This window comes from Macaca mulatta, chromosome 1 (genome assembly GCF_049350105.2).
Source record: "Macaca mulatta isolate MMU2019108-1 chromosome 1, T2T-MMU8v2.0, whole genome shotgun sequence".
Taxonomy (NCBI): domain Eukaryota; kingdom Metazoa; phylum Chordata; class Mammalia; order Primates; family Cercopithecidae; genus Macaca; species Macaca mulatta.
The window spans coordinates 200,283,086-200,305,353 of record NC_133406.1 but is presented as its reverse complement, the minus strand read 5'-3'; the positions used below and the strand labels follow the sequence as shown (position 1 = coordinate 200,305,353).

At 42.0% G+C, this 22,268-nt stretch overlaps 1 protein-coding gene across 4 annotated transcripts; it reads left to right on the top strand.

Moving 5' to 3' along the window:
• Positions 1-1,885: 1,885 nt before the first annotated feature.
• Positions 1,886-20,607, top strand: ZFP69 (ZFP69 zinc finger protein). 4 transcript variants are annotated; one of them, XM_077962339.1, is made up of 7 exons: positions 1,886-2,317; positions 3,446-3,910; positions 6,266-6,357; positions 13,366-13,474; positions 13,574-13,700; positions 14,019-14,114; positions 19,240-20,607. In XM_077962339.1, exons 5-7 carry the CDS (start codon positions 13,667-13,669, stop codon positions 20,376-20,378), a joined length of 1,269 nt encoding a protein of 422 aa, XP_077818465.1. In that variant the 5' UTR covers positions 1,886-2,317; positions 3,446-3,910; positions 6,266-6,357; positions 13,366-13,474; positions 13,574-13,666; the 3' UTR covers positions 20,379-20,607. The 4 variants fall into 4 exon arrangements, with proteins under 4 accessions (XP_077818465.1, XP_077818458.1, XP_014991996.2 ...); XM_077962332.1 differs by having other exon boundaries at positions 14,016-14,114; XM_015136510.3 differs by lacking the exon at positions 13,366-13,474.
• The last annotated feature ends 1,661 nt before the right edge of the window (positions 20,608-22,268 follow it).

The following is a 22,268-nucleotide window of genomic DNA, read 5'->3' as shown; positions in this document are numbered from 1 at the left end:
CACCCATAGTTGGCAATGTGTGGGCTTTGGGCAACTGTGTTTATATTCACTTATAACCACTTTCAATTACATGCAAATTAAGGAGTAGGTTATTTAGAACTCTCTAGGGAAAGGTTTTAGTTTCCAGGTCATTGCCACAGAAAGGGACGGTGACTTCCAGGTCACTGCCATGGTGCTTGTAAACTGTCTTGGCACTAGTGGGAATATTTTATGATAATGAGCAATGAGGGTGGCTAGGGACCTCTTTCCTCACCATCTGCTGGTTCTTGCAGGTTTTTACACTTCATCCCTTAGCTACCAGGGAAATAAGTCCTGCAGCTCTCCTACCTCAAAACCATGTGAAGACAAAGAAGGTGACCATCTGCAAGCCAAGGGGATAGACCTTAGACAAACCAAACCTGCCCACACTTTATCTTGGATTTCTAGCCTCCAGAACTGTGAGAAATTTCTGTTGTTTTAGCTAATCAGTGATTTCTTTAATGGCAGCCCTAGCAAACTAATAACACGCTTTTAAGAACATTAAAAATATATATTACTGCTGGGCGCAGTGGCTCACGCCTGTAATCCCAGCACTTTGGGAGGCCAAGGTGGGTGGATCACTTGAGGCCAGGAGTTTGAGACCAGCCTAGCCAACATGGTGAAACCCCATCTCTACTAAAAATACAAAAATTAGCCAGGCTTAGTGGCAGGCGTCTGTAATCCCAGTTACTCAGGAGGCTGAGGCAGGGAGAATTGCTTGAACCCGGGAGGTGGAGGTTGCAGTGAGCGGAGATCATGCCACTACACTCCAGCCTGGGGGACAGAGACTCTGTCTCAAGAATAATTATATATATATGCCAGGTGCGGTGGTTCACGCCTGTAATCCCAGCACTTTGGGAGGCCAAGGCGGATCAATCACTTGAGGTCCGCAGTTTGAGACTAGCCTGACCAACATGGAGAAACCCCGTCTCTACTAAAAATACAAAATTAGCTGGGCATGGTGGTGCATGCCTGTAATCCCAGCTACTCCAGAGGCTGAGGCAGGAGAATCGCTTGAATACAGGAGGCGGAGGTTGTGGTGAGCCGACATCAAACCATTGCACTCCAGCCTGGGCAACAAGAGCAAAACTCCGTCTCAAAAAAAAAAAAAAAAAAAGTATACACACACACACACACACACGCACACACGCACACACACACACACACACACACACTCTAGAATTTTATTTAATTTTATTGTTGTTTTCTACAGTGGGTTGATACAAATATCCTAGCCCACCATCTCCCCACCCTGCTTTCCTTTTCTTCACAGTCTTCACCATCGCCTGGGGTATTACCTATTTATTTTTCTATTTGTTATTGTCAATAATTTCAATGTAATTAAGTTCCAAGAAAGCAGAACTGCATTTTGCTAACTGCTGTATACTCAGGGCCTATAAGAATGTGGGGGTAGATCTTACACGCTCAGGATAGATAACTGAATGAATGAGTTAATGAATGAATGACAGAGAAGGCGCTTCACCGGAAAGCCTGAAGGAGGTCTCCCAAGGACCGCTGTGAGGAAACGTGGGGCGGTGTGGCTGGGTGGCCGATACCCACGGTTCCGGGCGGCCCTCGGGGGCGCACTCCGGCGGCTTCCAGTTCCGGGTTCGAGGGCGCGCGCTGCTTCCCGGGAGAGGGCGGGCTCCGTGGCCGGCCCCCGTGGGCGGAGCCGGCGTCCGGGGCTCACAACCCGCCGGAAGACGCGCGGTTTGTGGCTGCTGCTGCTGCTGCAGCGGGACCGCGTGGGGTGGGCCCTGGAGCCACCAGAGCTGAAGCTAGAGCGGCCGGCGGTGCTAGCGGCCGGGAGGGCGCGGCCGGAGGGCAGAGGCCAGGCGAGACGCTCGGCTGCGGCCTAAGAGGTCGGGCTGGGTGGGCTTGGCTGCAGCCGCCGGTCCCGTGTAAGGGCAGACAGGAAGGTGTATCCTCGCCCGGGTCTGCAAGACGCCGGCTCAGGGCACACCTGCCATTCCGGCCCTCAAAGCCTCGCTCCTGGGGGCGCGGCTGAGAAAGTCCACCCGCCCGGGCGGACCGCTGATGGGAATTTGGAGCAGAGCCTCGTCCACTCCGGAGGCCGAGGGTCCTCTGGGCTTCCGAAGGAAGCCGACCTCAACACTGGACGCTTTTTGGAGAATGATTGCGTTGAGTGGAGATGTGGTCTGTCTATAAAAGGCTGGGAGGGAACAATATCTGTTACCACTCAGTCCGTCTCTAAGGAGACACTCTACTGCTGAAAACCTCAAGAGCGAGCGCTCCCACGCCCCCATCTCTGGTCCTACCTGGGTCCAAAGCCGATGTGGTGAGTAGGTGTCTGTGTGCAGTCTTTTTAAGTCCGAGGGTGGCATGTCTAGGAGCACTGTGAGGGTGGGGCATCTTCGATATGAAGCTTCTCAGCCATTAACTGTTTCGCAAGTAAGATTCGAAAATTCCTGCACTTTGGTAACAAGACCTTTTATGTATTCAGGGGTGGGATATGTTTCACAAGCTCCAATTTCTAGAACACACGCAGCTCCTGTCTCTGCATATAGTCTCACACACACACACACACAAACCCATAAGTCACATACCCATCCTTCTCCAACAAACTTCAAAAAGTTGGGCCAGCTCCCTTCCCACATAGTTCCGACTGTTCTTGGGGTGCCATATACTTTGGACCTGGTCACGGTGAAAGCACCTGGTTAGATTCTAGGGGTTGGTTGAAATGATGGATTTGAGTTGTTTCCAAGTTTGCCTATTACCACTCTGCAGTAGTCCTTATTATACTACATTTACACCATTTGAAGACATACCCTCTTTCCCAATCTTAACATTTCTGAAACCAAGATGCATCTTCCCAGTGTGGGTCAACGGACCTTACCAGCTGCTGGGCATCTGCGTGGGTGGTGATGTGGCTGTCACTGCTTGCTCATGCCAAAATGCAACTATGTCATTATTATGTCAGTTGACATATTTTGAACTTTAAATTCAGATTTAATTGTTTCTAAAAATCACTTTAAAAACTAATGCTATGATTCAGCAATATAAGAGGTTTATAACAATGTTTATTAAGGGTTTACTGTATGCCTAGCATTGTCTCAACCAACATTACAACTCTATAGAATACAATTATTATCTCCATTTTATAGATTAAGAAACTGAAGCTGAGAGTTGAAGTGTCTTAGAGCTTTTAAGTGCAAGTCTCAGGGTTCTAAGCCAGGCTGTCTGATTTCAAAGCCTGCCTTCTTAAACCCCGTCTGTATCCAGGCAGAAGATGCATGCAGCTTACAAGGAGAGAAGACGAGGCAGGGTCTGTGCATGTTTGTACACCTTTGCATGTTTGTGTGTGTATGTATGGACCTGGAGATGGAGCCACATCCAGGAACATGTATTATATTTATTCCTGCATGGATAACATTTTCTTTTTTTTTTTTTTTTTGGTATTTTGCAGTTTTAAATATATTTCTGCAGATTCTGGAGTTCTGGAGACAAGTGCTTCTGGATCCCTCTTCCCTTCGCTTTTGCTCCTCTATGGAGACATGAACTCAAACCTAACTAACTGGCTGCCTCCCAAAGAAAGTGCTTGATTTAAAGGGGAGTTTGTTTTCCAGAATTGTTAAAGTCACATCAGCCTCTAGGGACACCCAGGTCCTGGTGCTGCAGGGACACACCAAAGTCCTGAGGGCAAGTGATTGGAATCTGAGCAACACCCCACAGCTGTGAAGCCTCTCATCAGAGCTTCTGGCAGTTTCCTCACCAGAAGTGGACAAGTCCAGTCAGGCAGTCGTCATGCCACAGCAGCTCCTGATCACCCTGCCTACCAAGGCCAGCACCTGGGTGAAGTTGCAACATCCAAAGAAGGCCACGGAGGGGGTGCCGCTGTGGGAGGATGTGACTAAAATGTTTGAAGGAAAGGGTGAGAATGGACTGATGGAGGGGGGAAGAAGGGGATCTCATTTGTGTGGGAAAAGATGGGTACACACTTCATTGAAGTGGAGAGAAAGAGGGAGAGAAGGTTCTTTGTGGGTTCATTTCTTGTGGTTTTTGGGAAGGGGTCAGCTGTGAGGGAAAATCTTGGGTTCCAGCATGGACTCCTTGTGACACGTGCTTTCAGCTGCTCTCATCACCCATCTTCAGATACTACATGCGGCAGGAAGACAGAACACAAGGTGTTCTCCACCAGTGGTGCCTGAGTGTGGGAATGTGATTCACAGACAGGGGTCTAAGATTTCTGCCCTCCTTAAGTCCTCTAAGGGTTTTCCGGCACAGGTTCCAATGGTTTTCACCCCAACCCAATATTTATCGCAAGTATCATTGTTTTCATCTGCTGAGAGGCAGGAATGACATGCCAGATTACTCTCATGTTATCCTGAACTGTGGGAGTGATGCCCCAAAATCACACCTTCTTTAGTGGTCTGGTTAGCAGTAAATAGAGGATGGAGGAAGTCATGTGTCTCATGTGGTGTTTTAATTCATACATTTAATGCTTTACATTCAGCCAATATTTATTGTTTTAGCCGTGTCAGGCAGGGACTTTGGCTAAGCATCTTAAAAGATGGAAAAATGAATAATTATCTCTAATTCTGATTACCAGTGGATGGAGATAGGCATACACCTCAATCAAAATAATAGAAGTGGCCTAAGAAAAGTCCTTTTGGAACACAAGAGACAGGACACTTTGTTCTGGTTGTAATTTTTTTTTTTTTTTTTGGTGACGAAGTCTCACTTTGTCGCCCAGGCAGGAGTATAGTGGCGCGATCTCGGCTCACTGCAACTTCTGCCTCCCAGGCTCAAGTGATTCTCCTGCCTCAGCCTCCCGAGCAACTGGGACTACAGGTGCCTGCTACCATGCCTGGCTAATTTTTGCATTTTTTTTTTTTCATATTTGATAGCAGCTTTTTTTCATTGGTTACAAAACCTAAGCCTATATACAAAATTAGGAACACATTTAGATGCCTCTTTTGAAAGAATGTTTTAGTCTTTTTAAACTGAGTTTAAAAAATTAAAACCATGCAATTTTTAAACACTGTTTGGAAAACTTAAAAGTGCAGCAGTATACTTAGTTTCCTTTATCTATGAAATGGTGCAATTCCAATTCAAAACTGGTAAGGTCACAACAAATTGAACCAAGGAAATGCATACAAATGTCTGCACTACTTGATGGTAATGTTTATTGAATGTTAGTTTGTACTTTAAAACATGAGAGGAAATAGGAATCATCACAGTAGAGGCCCAATTTTAATCATAATGTATGCACATTTTAAAAGGTGGTCAGTTAGGTAAGGAAAGTCCAGAAGAAACTAAACTGGAAGGGGTACAATTCACAATATCAAGAAGATTTGGACTTCAAGGGTTTCACCGAAGTTTGTGACCTTAATTACCTTTTACGTTGTTATAGTTTTGAGTCACTCTCAATGTCCCTCTTTGTGAACCTTTTCAGGGAGGAGCCACATTGAGTGGGTCTGCAGGCAGTTACAGTTTTTGTTATAGTTTTTGTATTTTTAGTAGAGATGGGGTTTAACCATATTGGCCAGGCTGGTCTTGAACTCCTCACCTCGTGATCCACCTGCCTCAGTCTCCCAAAGTGCTGGGATTACTGGCATGAGCCACTGCGCCTGGCCTGGTTGTATGTATTTAAGAAATTTTCACAGAGCAGGTAACATTGATTTGGGCCTTGAAGAATGTCTTAGGGTTTTTGTGTAGATTTGGGGAAAGGATACAAAAGTGGGTGCCTTGAAGAAAATGGGGAATCTTTAGTTCGACTGAGAATCTTTAGCCTGACTGACTAAGAATGTGGTGGGTGGGTGTGTCCCATGTATAAAGGATGGTAGTGTAGTGGTACCCATTGTTGAGAAAATATGCTTTGGGCAGATTGTAGAGTGCCTTGAAGTCCATGGTGAAGTGTTTGGATTTTTCTTTCTTGTCAGTGGGGAACCTTTGATGATTTTTGAACAAAGGAGTGGCTGTGCTTTTGGACCAGTATTGACCATTGGTAGAGTTTTTTGGAGGGGGAGTGGGATTTAAAGAATTCTCCATTTAAATACTTTGTTCTCTCATACATAGTTTTTGATCATCGGGAAACATGAATGCCCAAGGCAACTTGCGGCAGGTCCTCCTCATTAAAGAGGCTTCAGGCTGCTCTTGAGTCACTCTCAATGTCCCCCTTTGTGAACCTTTTCAGGGAGGAGCCACATTGAGCGGGTCTGCAGGCAGTTTCTCTATTTGGGTGATTTTGGGAGATACAAAGCCCATGGCTCTTTTCCCTCCCCAGCTCTGCTGTCTCAGGATGCTGATGACCTAAAGACCCAGAGAGAAAGTGTAGAGGATGAAGTGACCCCTGGACTCCCGACAGCAGAATCCCACGTGAGTAGGGATTCTGTCTTTTGCAGAGGTGGGAGTGGTAGTGAGGTAGGGTATTAAGACTAACAAATTCAACCTGGGGAGCTCAATGCAGGTTGCCCTTTTACAGAAAATTGGGCTCCAGTGATGGCAATTTCCCTACTCACAGGGGTCTCCCTCCATGTCACTCTTGTTTCTCACCAACATCTAAATCTAGTATTATGCTACTTTCTATAAAGAAAGTGAAATGAGTGATATAATTCTAGCCCCTAAAAACCAATTGATACCACTTGAGATCTAAGAGAAATCTCAATAAAATACTCAAAATCAAAATAGGTAAGAAGGTTCTGACTTTCTTAGTGATGTACATGTATTACTGTGAACTTGGAGAGGTGACCTTAAGTGTAATATTGAGAACAGAGGTCAAACCAGAACCAAAGGAGAAGTGAGTAGGGAAGAAATAGGCCACACACACAGTACACACATCAGACAGGCTGGGCAGCAAAGCTAGAGTAGCCACTGAGAGCAGCTACAACAGGGTGTCACAAATGGGATAGTCTGTACTGCCTATTGGAAACATAGATGAAATGGAAGAAAAATTGTAGAATAAATGTGAAAGAAAGACTTAAAGAGGAGATCTTATTGGAGGACAGAAGAGTTTTAAGTGAAATGAACTGGAGTTCTGAAATTAGATGGTACAACATCTAATTTCTAGTTACTCAGTGATCTGGGGCAATTACTTTAGCTTTTTTTTTTTTTGAGATGGAGTTTCAAGTTTAAAGTAAAAAGATGAAAAAGCTATACCGTACAAACAATAATTAAAAGAACATTGGAGGTATATATTATATCACGCAAATGGACTTCTGGAGAAGAAATATTACTAGGCAAAAAGGGACATTTCGTAATAATAAGAGGGTCAACAATTCTAAGTGTCTATACACGTGATGACAGAACTTCAAAATAAAGCAAAATTGCCAGAACTAAAGAGAGAGAGAGACAAAATCACAATAATTAGAAACTTTAACACTCCTCTCTCAGTAATTGATGAGTAGACAAAAACTCATTAAGGATACAGAAGATTTGAACAACACTATCAACCAATTTAACCTAATTAACACTTATGGAAGGAACACTACGCCTAACAACTACAGACCATATATTCTTTTTAAAAAATAGAGATATCATTTTAAAATGAGATCTGGGAGTGGGGTGGAATCAACTGATGGATCGACTCGGCATGGAGTGGAATACTGATTAAAAAGGGGCATGAGGGAACGTTCTGAGATGGTGGAAATGTTCTCTATCTTGATTTGATTACATGATGTTACATATGTCAAAGTCAAACCGTACACCTTTTTTAATTTTTTTTTTTTTTGTAGAGACTGAGTCTCACTTTGTAGCTCTGACTGCAGTGCAGTGGTACAATCATAGCTCACTGCAACCTCAAACTCCTGGGCTTGAGCAGTTCTCCTGCCTAAGCCTCCCAAGTAGCTAGGACTACAGGAACATGCCACCATACTCTGCCAATTAAAAAAATGACACAAAAAAATAGGGTCTCACTATGTTGCCCAACTGGTCTCAAACTCTTGAGCTCAAGCAATCCTTCTGCCTCAGCCTCCCAAAGTGCTGGGATTACAGATAAGCCCACTGCACCCAGCCCAAACTATACACTTTCTTAGTGTATTTTCCTGTATGTAAATTGTATTTCAGTTTTTAAAAATGTAATCCTTTAATCCCATCAGTTTATGATAAATGTAAGAAGTGAAAAATTCCAGATGGAAGAATGTAGCGATAACTCTTTAGACTATTGTCGTTACTTCTTCCATATTACTATAAATAAAGCTGCAATATATTCCAATCCTAGATGGCAGATATTAGCATTTGAACTTCTTATTTGAGGAAACTGAGATTGTAAAAAGCTAAAGTGGCTGGGTGTGGTGGCTCACACAGGTTCCAGCACTTTGGGAGCCAGGCGGGCAGATCACCTGAGGTCAGGAGTTTGAGACCAGCCTGGCCAACATGGAGAAACCCCGTCTCTACTAAAAATACAAAATTAGCTGGACGTGGTGGCGTGTGCCTGTAATCCCAGCTACTCGGGAGGCTGAGGCAGGAGAATCACTTGAACCCGGGAGGTGGAGGTTGCATGAGCCAAGATTGCGCCACTGCACTCCAGCCTGGGCAACAAGAGCAAAACTCCGTCTCAAAAAAAATAATAATAAAATAAAATAAAAAATAAAGCAATCCGTATGGTTGGGTCTAAGTGTATACTTTTGTTTTTGTTTGCTATTTATCCTATCTAGCCTTTGTTTTTATGTTTCTCTTTTCCTGCCTTCTTATTTTTTGTTTGGTTTTGTTTTTTTAAAGACAGAGTCTCACTCTGTCACCCAGGCTGGAGTGCAGTGGTGTGACCTCAGTTCACTACAACCTCCGCCTCCTGGGTTCAAGTGATTCTCCTGCCTCAGCCTCCCGAGTAGCTGAGATTATAGGCGCCTACCACAACGCCCAGCTAATTTTGTATTTTTAGTAGAGATGGGGTTTCACCACGTTGGCTAGGCTGGTCTCAAACTCCTAACCTCAAGTTACCTGCCCACCTCAGCCTCCGAGAGTGCTGGAATTACAGGTGTGAGCGACTGTGCCCAGCCTTTTTCTGCCTTCTTTTGCATTGAATCATTTTTCAGTATTCCATTTTATGTCCTCTAATGACCTTTAAGCTACAGTTCTTTGAGTTTTTTTTTTTAATTGAGACAGAATCTTGCTTTGTCACCCAGGCTGGAGTGCAGTGGCGCGATCTCAGCTCATTGCAACCTCTGCATCCTGGGTTCAAGCAATTCTCCTGCCTCAGCCTCCTGAGTAGGTGGGACTACAGATGCATGCCACCACACCTGCCTAATTTTTTTTTTTTTTTGTATTTTTAGCAGAGATGTGATTTCACTGTGCTAGCCAGAATGGTCTCGATCTCCTGACCTCGTGATCTGCCTGCCTTGCCCTCCCAAAATGCTGAGATTATAGGCATGAGCCACCCCGCCCGGCCTGCTTTCTGGTTTTTTGTTTTTTGTTTTGTTTTGTTTTTTTGAGACAGAGTTTCACTCTTGTTGCCCAAGCTGGAGTATAGTGGCATGATCTCAGCTCACTGCAACCTCCGCCTTCCGGGTTCAAGCGATTCTCCTGCCTCAGCCTCTTGAGTAGCTGGGATTATAAGCTCCCACCACCATGCCCAGCTAATTTTTGTATTTTTAGTAGAGACGAGGTTTCTCCATGGTGGCCAGGCTGGTCTCAAACTCCTGACCTAAGGTGATGCATCCACCTTGGCCTCCCAGAGTACTGGGATTACAGGCTGAACCACTGAGTCTGGCCAGTTCTTTGATTTGTTTTTAGTGGTTGCTCTAACAACCACTAAAAACAGTCATATATGCGAAGCCATATAATATTAATTCAAAGTAACTGTGGAATGTTACACATTGTATTTAACATTACACATGTTACAAAAGTAACATTCCACAGTTACTTTGAATTAATGTTTTATGGCTTCACATATGATATGAAAGACTTACATTATATTTTCATATACTCCTTCCCACTCTTAGCGTTTTGTCAATATACATTTTGTTTTACGTGTAAAAACACCACAGTACATTGTTCTTAGTTTTGCTTTTAATAGTAAACTGTCTTATAACAAACTATGAACATGGAAAAAACCACATCTTTCGTATTTGCCCTTATATTTATCCATTTAGGCACTCTTCCTTTTTTCCTTTCATTCCAGGTTTCTATCTTGTATTATTTCCCTTCAGCTTAAAGAACTTTGTTTAGCATTTCTTATAATGTGGGTGTTCTAGTGACAAATTCTCACAACTTTCATTGATCTAAACATTTCTTTATATTCCTATTTGAGGATCTTATTGGATAAAGAATTCTAGGTTGACTGCTTTTTCTTTAAGTACTTTAACAATGTTCCATTATCTTTTAGATTGTATTATCTGTGATGAGAAGGCAGCTGTTATTCTGTTTATGTGATGTATCTGTTTTTTTTCTTTTTTGTTTTCTTTTTTTTTTTTTTAAGACAGAGTCTTTCTCTGTCGCCCAAGCTGGAGTGCAGTGGCGCGATCTCGGCTCACTGCAAGCTCCGCCTCCCGGGTTCACGCCGTTCTCCTGCCTCAGCCTCCCGAGTAGCTGGGACTACAGGCGCCCGCCACCACGCCCGGCTAATTGTTTGTATTTTTAGTAGAGACAGGGTTTCACCATGTTAGCCAGGATGGTCTCAATCTCCTGACCTCGTGATCTGCCCGCCTCAGTCTCCCGAAGTGCTGGGATTACAGGTGTGAGCCACCACACCTGGCCAATGTGTCTGTTTTATACCAACTTTTATCTGATGTGCATAGGTGTGATTTGTTGTTGTTGTTGTTGTTGTTGTTGTTGTTTTTTGAGACGAGTCTTGCTCTGTCATCCAGGCAGGAGTGCAGTGGCATGATCTTGGCCCACTGCAACCTCCACCTCCCGGGTTCAAGCAATCCTCTCACATCAGCTTCTCAAGTAGCTAGGACACACCCAGGCTTATTTTAAAAAAAATTTTTTTTAATTTTTTTTTTTTTTTTTTAGTAGAGATGGGGTTTCACCACGTTGGCCACGCTGGTCTCAAACTCCTGACCTCAAGTGATCTGCCATCATGGCCTCCCGAAGTGCTGGGATTACAGGCATGAGCCACAGTGCCTTGCTGTGATTTTCTTTTGAGTTTATCCTTTTTAGGGTTTGCTGAGCTTCTTGGATCTGTGGGTTGATTTTTTTCCCATTAGTTTGGAAAATCTTCAGCCATTATGTTTCAAATATTTTTTCTACCTATTCTGTTTTCTGAGATTGCTCTTTCTCCCTCCCTTCCTTCTTGCTTTCTTCCCTTCCTCTCTCCTTCCCTCCCTCCCTCCCTCCTCTACCTCTCAGGCTTAAGCAATCCTCCTACCTCAGCCTCCTGAGCTCCTGAGTAGTTGGGGCTGCAGGTGTGTGCCACCATGCCTGACTAATTTTTGTATTTTTTTGTAGAGATAGGGTCTTCCTATGTTGCCTAGGCTGGTCTCAAACTCCTGAGCTAAAGCAATCCTCCTGCCTTGGCCTTACGAAGTGCTGGGATTACAGGCATGAGCCACCCCACCTAGCCCTGAGATTCTAATTGCATGTATAATAGACCACTTGATATTATCCCACATATTTTTTTCCTCTTGGTACTCTAGTTTGAATAATATTTATTGACCCATCTTAAGTTTCACTGAGCACTGATCTTATCTTCATCATGGTCTAATCTACTTTAAGCCCATCCAATGAATTTTGTAGATACTGTATTTTTCACTTGTAGAATTTTCATTTACAGTTGATTCTTTTTTTATTTTTTATTTTTTTTTTTGAGATGGAGTCTTGCTCTGTTGCCAGGCTGGAGTGCAGTAGCCAGATCTCGGCTCACTGCATCCTCTGCCTCCCAGGTTCAAGCGATTCTCCTGCCTCAGCCTTCCGAGTAGCTGGGACTACAGGCATGCACCACCATGCCCAGCTAATTTTTGTATTTTTAGTAGAGACGGGGTTTCACCATGTTGGCCAGGATGGTCTTAATCTCTTGACCTCGTGATCTGCCCGTGTCAGCCTCCCAAAGTGCTGGGATTACAGGCGTGAGCCACCACACCCGGCCTAGAGTTGATTCTTGAGCAGCGCAGATTTGAACTGTGCAGGTCCACCTCTATACAGACTTTTTTCAATAAATATATTGAAACATTTTTTGGAGATTTGTGACAATTTGGAAAAACTTGCAGATGGACCGTGTAGTCTAGGAGTATCGAAAAAATTAAGAAAAAGTTAGGTATGTTATGAATACATAAAATATATGTATATACTAGTCTATTTTATTTACTACCATAACAGATACACGTATCTATTATAAAAAGTTTAAAATTTTCAAAACTTGTATGCACAGACTATTCTTGGTGCCATTCGCAGTTGAGAGAAATGTAAACAAATGTAAAGATGCAGTATTAAATCACTACTGCATAAAATAAACTATAGTGCACATATTGCATTACTATGATAATTTTATAGCTATCTCCTGTGGCTATTGTAGTGAGCTCAGGTGTTTCAAGTATCTACTTAAAATTCAGTGTGATGCTAAGCATCTCTGCATTAGCACTTCATCTCTCCAGAAATTGCTTATCACAGTAAAAAGTCATCTCTCGGCCAGGCATAGTGTCTCATGCCTGTAATCCCAACACTTAGAGGGGCCAAGGCAGGAGTGTAGGTGTATATACATACATATATGTGTGTGTTTTGTATGTATATACACACACCCCCCCCCCCACACACACACATATAGTTTCTTCATTTGTTTTGGTTTGTTCTATTTCCAAACCCTTTCGTCTCTCTGGTGGTTAAGGTGAGGGGCTCCTCCTAGAGCTGTGGCTGAACTCTGGCTGTCACACAGCTTTTTGATTGAGTATACTTCTAATTAGCCCATGCCACCAATGCTGAGGGCTTTCCTTTTTATCTTTTTAGCATTTGAGCTAGGAAGGGATTAGACTGCAGTTCCAGACAGTTTTGTTCCTTTTTACATTAAACTCCAGCAGGGCCTCAGAATTCAAGCTCAGTAAGAATGCATAGGTCTTTGTGACAATAAGTGTGCGAGGTGGTGGGGGAACCTCTATCCCCATCCCACCCTGTTCCTCATCTCCACCTCTCTGATTTCATCTCCTTCCACTCTCTCATCAACCAGGCTACCTCTAGCCATGCTGTTCACTTTCCTGTTCCTCAAGCCAAAGATGCTCTCACCTTAGGTCCTTTGCACCTGCCCAGGATGCTTTTCTCTCAGATTTCCATGTGGTTCTCTCTTTTACTGAATTTATGTCTCTGGTCAAATATCACCCTTTTAGAGAGCCTTCCCCAACCACTTTACATAAAAGATTATCCTACCCTCACTCTGGTTCTCCCAATGTCTCTTATTCTGCTTAATTTTTTTTCTTAGGCATGTATCACCATCTGTCTTTCTATATGTTACATTATTTATAGTAATCTCCAGATTAAAGATCCAGACAGACTACAGTTCCAGACAGTTTTGTTGATCAGATTTGGAGATCAAAGGATCTCCAAACAGATCCAGAGAAGGCTCCTGATAAAAGTAAGTTTAGAATCTCTCAGAATTTAGAATACCATCAGAACTCCTTGGAACTTAACAGAAGTGGTCTCCAGCTAAACAGAAATGTGTTTGATGTTCTAGGAATTGTTGACTTTCAAGGACATATCTGTTGACTTCACCCAGGAAGAGTGGGGGCAGTTGGCTCCTGCTTATCAGAATCTGTACCGAGAGGTGATGCTGGAGAACTACAGCAACTTGGTGTCAGTGGGTAAGACTTGGCTATCCATGTATCCAGAAACCCACCCATTACAGGAGAGTCATTATTTTAAATTGTTGATGTGTGGATTCCTTGAGGCTTGATTTTTGGTTCTGTATTAAAGATGTCTTATTCCCTTCGAAAACGTAGTGAGGGCATATCCGATTTGACTTTCTTGGGGAACAACTTTACTACACAGAGTTAGAATAGAAAGACCCACCCCTTTTCACTTGTGGAGGCCCTGAATACCAGAAGACTTGAACAAAACTCTGGGGATGGTTCTTAGACATCAGCATAAACATTCACACTCTTTTTTTACTACATAAGCAGGATATCAACTTTCCAAACCTAGTGTGATATCCCAATTAGAGAAAGGAGAAGAGCCATGGATGGCAGAGAAAGAAGGCCCAGGAGATTCCAGTTCAGGTGAGACCAAGTGTGTTAGTCTGTTTTTGTGTTGCTATAAAGGGATACCTGAGACTCCATAATTTATAAAGAAAAGTTTAATTGGATGGTTCTGCAGGCTGTACAGGAAGCATGGCGCTGGCATCTGCTCCTGGTGAGGGCCTCAGGAAGCTTACAATCACGGTGAAAGGCATATTACATGGTGGGAGCTGGAGCATAAGAGTGAAGGAGGAGGTGCCAGGCTCTTTTTCTTTTTCTTTTTCCTTCTTTCTTTCTTTCTTTTTTTTTTTTTTTTAGACAGAGTCTCGCACTGTTGCCAGGCTGGAGTACAGTGGTGCAATCTTGGCTCACTGCAACCTCTGCCTCTGGGGTTCAAGCGATTCTCCTGCCTCAGCCTCCCGAGTACCTGGGACTACAGTTACGCGCCACCACGCTCAGCTAATTTTTGTATTTTTAGTAGAAATGGGGTTTCACTGTGTTAGCCAGGATGGTCTCAATCTCAACCTTGTGATCCACCCGCCTCGGCCTTCCAAAGTGCTGGGATTTCAGGCATGAGCCACCGTGCCCAGCCGGTGCCAGGCTTTTTAAACAACCAGATCTCATGTGAACTCAGAGTGAGAACTCACTCATTACCATGGGGAGGACACTCATTCGTGAATGATCCACCCCCATGACCCAACACCTCCCACCAGGCCCCACCTCCAACACTGGGGATCACATTTCACCATGAGATTTGAAGGGGATAAATATTCAAACCAAATCACCAAGGCAGATGGAATTTTAATATATAGGTCAGAGTGCTCAAAGCCTCGGCTGTGGGGATGGCTCAGACCACTGTACGGAGCCTCCAGTAAACTAATATCACCCCTCCCTTCCTTACCCCTTTGCTTCACTGAGCCCTTGCAAAAGTCTCTCTGGAGTTGGAGGAAAGAGCAGTCTTGTCCTCATTAAGGTTGAGCTTGATTTTCCCTTTCTCCAGTATCCTAAGGGCTGCCGATCTAAAGCTTTCTCTAAGCAGTCAGATGTATGTGGTATTTTCACAGAAAATCAATCTCTTTTCATTGCATTGTACAAATCGTTAATTTTCCTACACTCCATTTTTACTTTTTGCCAATGTTCATTTTACAATTCCAGCTTCAATTCTCATTCTCTTTTTAACTTACATATCTTAAGTTTTTGTAACAGCTACTTCATGAAAACTCCTGTAAGAGAAATTACCAAAGGATTCCTTCTCACCAAATCTTGTGGTCCCTAACAATCTCCTCAAACTTTGCTTTTTATTGTGAAATATTTTAGACTTTCAGAAAGGCATAGAAAACATTATAACACATTTATGTGTAGCTTCCACCTAGACTAAGAAATGAAACAGAGTTGAAGCTCCACTGTCCCCCTTACACCTTTTGAAATAATCACTCTGCATTGAAATATCATTCCCATGTCTTCATGCTTTTATTGCATGTATAATGTAGTAAAAGCAGTCCATGTATATTAGTGTATACATATTAAACAATATATAGCATTGTTTTGTATGTTCTTTTTCTTTAAATAAATGGTGTATATACGTCTTCCTTTTGCTTTTCTCATTCAACCCTGGTGATATTCCTCAGTATGTTTTTCTAGTTCATTCATTTCCATTGAGTTAATAAGCCACAATTTTCTTATTTATTTTCCTGTTGATAGACATTTACATTGTTTCCAAATTTGGGAGTTACAGATATTCTGCAGCAAAACTTTGTGTCCATAACTTCTTGTATACATAACGCAAGTGTTTTCTAAGATAGTTGGTAGAAGCAAAATTGTTGGGTTGTAGAATATATGCACTTTCTTTTTGCTGGGTATTACCAATTTGCTCTTCAAAGCAGTTACACCAGTTTATTCTCCCATTAACAGGGCTTGAGAGTTTCCATAACTCAGCATCTTTGTCAACATTTGTTATTGCCAAACTTTAAGATTTTTGTAAATTCATTGGGTTATGGTATCTTGTTTCTTTCATTTTCCTGACTACTAGTGAAAGGAAGTATATTTCTCATGTTCATTGACCATCCATCCATCTCTTCTTCTGTCCTTACTCTAATGCCAGGCTCTTCTGTTAATTACCTGTTTATATCCCATGCCAATGTTTCTATAATCTTTTTTCTTATTGATTTGTAGAAAAAAAAAATGTGTGTGTGTGTGTGTGTGTGTGTGTGTGTGTGTGTGTGTATTCATTCTGGATAATCTTGATAGCTTTATGTTTTGCAAATGTTTACCCTAGGTCAGTGGCCCATCTTTGACTTTTCAAAATTAGTGTCTTTTGATAGATGTGAGTTTCTCAATTTAATGTTACTGAATTTATCAGGTTTTTCTTTATTGTTTGTGCTTTTTGTTTAAGAAACCATTTTATGCCTTGTTATTCTCCTTTTTTGTAAACTTTAAAAAAAATTGTTTTTAGAGACTGGGTCTTGCTGTGTTGCCCAAGCTAGCCTCGAAGTCCTGGGCTCAAGTGATTCTTCTGCCTCACCCTCTTTAGTAGGTGGGACTACAGGTGCATGCTGCTGTGCCCTGCTATCCTCCATTTTATCATATACGTGTATCATACATATATGTTTCTACATATTCCTATATTTTCAAAGTTTTGCTTTTCACATTTAGGTTTAATTCATCTGGAATTTATTTTATATAAATACATTTGTATGTATGAGGTGGAAATCTGATTAACTTTTTCCACATGGATAATCAGTCCAGGAATAGTTAATGTGCTGTGTCACCTGTCAAGTTTCTTCATATGTTTGGGTCTATTTCTGTTTTGCATATTCTTTTTCTATTGTGTTTCTCTCTTTATGTTGTTTTATTATTTTGTTTTTCTGTCCTTACTCTAATGCCAGGGTATCTTAAAAACTTTCATAGTGAGACTTAATATGTGGTAGAGGTAGTTCACCCACCTTGTTCTTTAAAATTGTTCTGTTTATTCTTGGTTCCTTGTTGTTCTATTTGAATTATGTAATCAGAGCATCAAATCACACCCACAAATACTCTGCTGGCATTTTGATTGGAATAGAATTGAATTTCTAGATCAATTTGGGGGAGTTAACATTGTTGTGCTATCGAATCCTCCTGTCCAGGAATATGATATAGCACTCCGTTTATTGATATTTCCTAATTTTTTTCGGTAACATTTCAGGATTTTCTCTTGTACGTATTGTACATTTTTTGTTAGATTGATTCTGAAAATCTTACATTTTGTTGCTATTGTAGGTGGTATTTTTTTTCCTTTTCTTTTCTCCAAGCCTCAGTCGTGAACAGGTATATTTTTAAAAATTATGTTAGGCCGGGCGCAGTGGCTCAAGCCTGTAATCCCAGCACTTTGGGAGGCCGAGACGGGCAGATCACAAGGTCAGAAGATCGAGACCATCCTGGCGAACACGATGAAACCCCGTCTCTACTAAAAATACATAAAAAACTAGCCGGGCGAGGTGGCGGGCGCCTGTAGTCCCAGCTACTCGGGAGGCTGAGGCAGGAGAATGGCATAAACCCGGGAGGCGGAGCTTGCAGTGAGCTGAGATCTGGCCACTGCACTCCAGCCTGGGCGACAGAGCGAGACTCCGTCTCAAAAAAAAAAAAAGGAAAAAAAAAATTATGTTGCTGGCCAGGTATGGTGGCTCATGCCTATAATCCCAGCACTTTGGGATGCCAAGGCGGGCAGATCACCTGAGGTCGAGTTCGAGACCAGCCTGACCAACATGGTGAAGCCCCGTCTCTACTAAAAATACAAAATTAGCCAGGTGTGGTGGTGCATGCCTGTAATCCCAGCTACTCGGGAGGCTGAGGTAGAAGAATCACTTGAACCCAGGGTGTGGAGGTTGCCGTAAGCCAAGATCGTGCCATTGCACTCCAGCCTGGGCAACTAGAGCGAAACTCCGTCTCCAAAAAAAAAAAAAAATTATGTTGCTGGTATGTAATAACAAACTTGATTTTGAATATTGACCTTTTATGCAGCCACCTTGTTTTATTCTGTTATTAATCCAATCATTGTTTGTGTATTTTCCTGGGTTTTCTCTTCCTCAACTTACAATAATGAAAATAACAATGAAAGCTACCATGAATGTTCTTTCCCAGCCTCTGGATGAAATCTCAAAGAGTTCCATTGATGATCCCATTCCTTTAAATAAAAAGAACAGTCTTGACTTTAGTAAAATGCCTATTTAGTTCAGTGCAATAATAAAAACTCCTAACTTCATTCAAAACGAAATCCTCTCTTCTTCCCCACTTGCTTGAGACTCTCTCATGCTCGGATACTGAATTAGGGAGGGATGCATAAATGGCTTCTTTTCTTTTCCCCTATCTTCTTTTCCTCCTCTCCTATTCAAGACCAGAATCAGGGACCTGCAGAGTGTAGATATTATTAGACATTATTATTGTCTGTCGTCATTTAGAATTTGACATTTTGAATTGCTAATGATCCATCTGTGTTGGCTAAAAAATCTTATAAGAAATTATACCTTTCAGGAATACATACAGACCTGTCAGTTGAAATATTAGTAATGGTGCAACAAATTGATCAAGTAAAAATCTTAAAGGGATTTTCCTAGAACCTAGCAGCAGTCTGGGTTTCTTACAAGTCTCCTTTGTATAAGTAATACTTTCATGAACATATTAGTAACCATAGAAAGAAATATATATACCCACACACACACACACACACGTTTCAATGAAAGACAGCATAATGTTCTTGTGTATATTCTTAGCTCAAACCGTATTTTTTGAACTATAATGTCTCCTGCTGCTGCCAGAGTGGGGAGGGAAACATCTTTTTATCTTTCTGAGATTGTTTTCCAAAAGTAGTTGTCAATTAAAATATTTATATTCTTTAGTCATAGCTCTGAAATTTTATTACTTAGTATTATTAGAGCAGGACTAAAAGACTCAAATATATATATTTATAAATTTTATATATATATAAATTTATATATATATAAATATATATGTAATATGACACTTTTAACCTGTTCACTGTTTCTTAATTTGCTTTCCCATTACCTCTTCAAGCAGCATAATCATATTTCAATATAGTCAAAATCTCATGCACTTATCCATATTGTTGTCTAAATCTCTGTTCCATAACCACTACAGTAATTGGTTTTTCAAAGCTTTTTTTCATTTCTTTCAGACTTGAAGAGTAAAATGGAAACCATTGAGTCAAGTGCAAAGAGTGCCATTTCACAGGAGCGCTTATATCATGGCATTATGATGGAGAGGTTCATGAGAGATGATATCATTTATTCCACATTGAGAAAAGCCTCCACATATGATGATGTCTTAGAAAGGCACCAGGAAACTTGTGTGAGAGATGTGAGACAAGCCATCTTGACCCATAAGAAGAGAGTCCAAGAAACTAACAAATTTGGGGAAAATATAATGATGCGTTCAAATGTTGTTATTGAACAGAGGCACCATAAATATGATACACCTACAAAGCGGAACACATACAAATTAGATTTGATTAATCATCCAACAAGTTACATAAGAACAAAAACCTATGAATGTAATATATGTGAAAAAATCTTCAAACAACCTATTCACCTTACTGAACATATGAGAATTCATACTGGTGAGAAACCTTTCAGATGTAAGGAATGTGGACGGGCCTTTAGTCAAAGTGCATCCCTCAGTACACACCAGAGAATCCATACTGGTGAGAAACCCTTTGAATGTGAGGAATGTGGGAAAGCCTTCAGACATCGCTCATCACTTAATCAGCATCATAGAACTCACACTGGGGAGAAACCCTATGTATGTGATAAATGTCAGAAAGCTTTCAGCCAGAACATTAGCTTGGTTCAACATTTGAGGACTCATTCTGGAGAGAAACCCTTTACTTGCAATGAATGTGGGAAAACCTTTAGACAGATTAGACACCTTAGTGAACATATAAGAATTCATACTGGGGAGAAGCCCTACGCATGCACTGCATGTTGTAAAACCTTTAGTCATAGAGCATATCTAACACATCACCAGAGGATCCATACTGGGGAGAGACCCTACAAATGTAAAGAATGTGGAAAAGCCTTTAGGCAGAGGATACACCTTAGCAACCATAAAACTGTTCATACGGGAGTGAAAGCATATGAATGCAATCGCTGTGGAAAAGCCTATAGGCATGATTCATCCTTTAAAAAACATCAGAGACATCACACTGGAGAAAAACCTTATGAATGTAACGAATGTGGAAAAGCCTTCAGCTATAACTCATCACTTAGTCGACACCATGAAATACACAGGAGGAATGCCTTCCGAAATAATGTGTAAAAACAGGTATTTGACATGAGAACAAAAGCCAAGTGTAAATTGGTGATTTAGAATGCTTTAAAATTTCAGGACTCAAATGTGAGGAATTGGTGTAATGATGCCAACTTTTAATTTTTCCCATTGTAAATAAACATTACATTGACAGGTACTGACTACTAACACTTCTATAAAAAGTACTTAAGATTAAAATCTGGTCCTTCAAATTAAATGAATTCAGCATTATGAAAAATTAACAACATAGTTTTTTTCTGATTTCACGGTGGATTAAATTATTCTTCATGGGTATTCATGATTTGCAGACCAGCATTTGGGAACTATAACTTAAAATATCACCAACCCTACTTTTTTTAATTAAAATTTTATTTTTTTGGCCAGGCATAGTGGCTTGTGCCTGTAATCCCAGCACTTTGGGAGGTCAAGGAAGGAGGATCACTTGCCAGAAGTCAAGACCAGCCTAGACAACACAGCAAGACCCATCTCTGCAAAAAAGTTTTTAAAAAATTAGCCAGGCATGGTAGCATGTGCCTGTAGTCCTAGCTGCGCAGGAGGCTGAAGCAGAGGGATCACTTGAGCCCAGGAGTTGAAGGTTGCAATGAGCTGTGATCACACCACCGCATTTCAGGTGGGCAACAGAGTGAGACTCTGTTTCTGCAAAAAAGAATAAAATAATACTTTTTAATGGAGAAAACTTTCACATGGTATAAAGTCCAGAAGGTGGAAACAATTGTATACAGCGAAAAGCCTCCTTCCTGTATTTCCTACCATTGATTTCTGCATAGAGGCAACCATTTTAAATAATTTTTTGTGTATCCAGCTTTTTAAAATTTATGTCCAAGAGAATACAAATACACAGTTTTCCTTTGTCTTTTTGTTGTTGTTTGTTTGTTTTGAGATGGAGTCTCACTCTGTTGCCCAGGCTGGAGTGCGGTGGCACTGTGTCAGCTCACTGCAGCCTCCGCCTCCAGGGTTCAAGCAGTTCCCTGCCTCAGCTTCCCAAGTAGCTAGGATTACAGGCACCCGCCACCACGCCTGGCTAATTTTTGTATTTTTAGTAGAGACAGAGTGTCACCATGCTGGCCAGACTGGTCTTGAACTCCTGACCTCAGGCGATCTGCCCACCTCAGCCTCCCAAAGTGCTAGGATTACAGGCGTGAGCCACCATGCCTGGCCTCCTTTGTCTTTTTAAGCAGAAATGGCCACCTCCTATACAGACACATCTGCAAGTTACTTTTTTTTTTTTTTTTTTTTGAGACAGAGTCTCACTCTGTCACCCAGCTGGAGTGCAGTGGTGTGATCTCAGCTCACTGCAACCTCCACCTCCCAGGTTCAAGGGATTCTCCTACCTGAGCCTCCTGAGTAGCTGGGATTACAGGTGCATACCACCACACCCAGCTGATTTTTGTATTTTTCAGTAGAGATGGGGTTTCACCATGTTGGCCAGGCTGGTCTAAAATTCCTGACCTCAGGTGATCCACCCACCTAGGCCTCCCAAAGTGCTGGGATTACAGGCGTGAGCCACTGCGCCCAGTCTACATGTTACTTTTATTACATGATAATATAGGCCAGTTGCAGTGGCTCATGCCTGTAATTCCAGCAATTTGGGAGGCCAAGACAGAAGGATTGCTTGAGCCCAGGAGTTTGAGACCACCCTGGGCAACATAGTGATACCCGGTCTCTAGAAAAAATTTAAAAATTAGTTGGGTGTGGTGGTGGCACTCGCCTGTGCTCCAGCTACTTGGGAGGGTGAGGTAGAGGTTTGCTTAAGCCTGGGAGATCGAGGCTGCAGTCAGCCATGATCATACCTCTGCACTCCAGCCTGAGCAACAGAGTGAGACTCTGTCTCAAAAACAAAAACCAAACAACATATCATAGATGTCATTCCTCTTCACT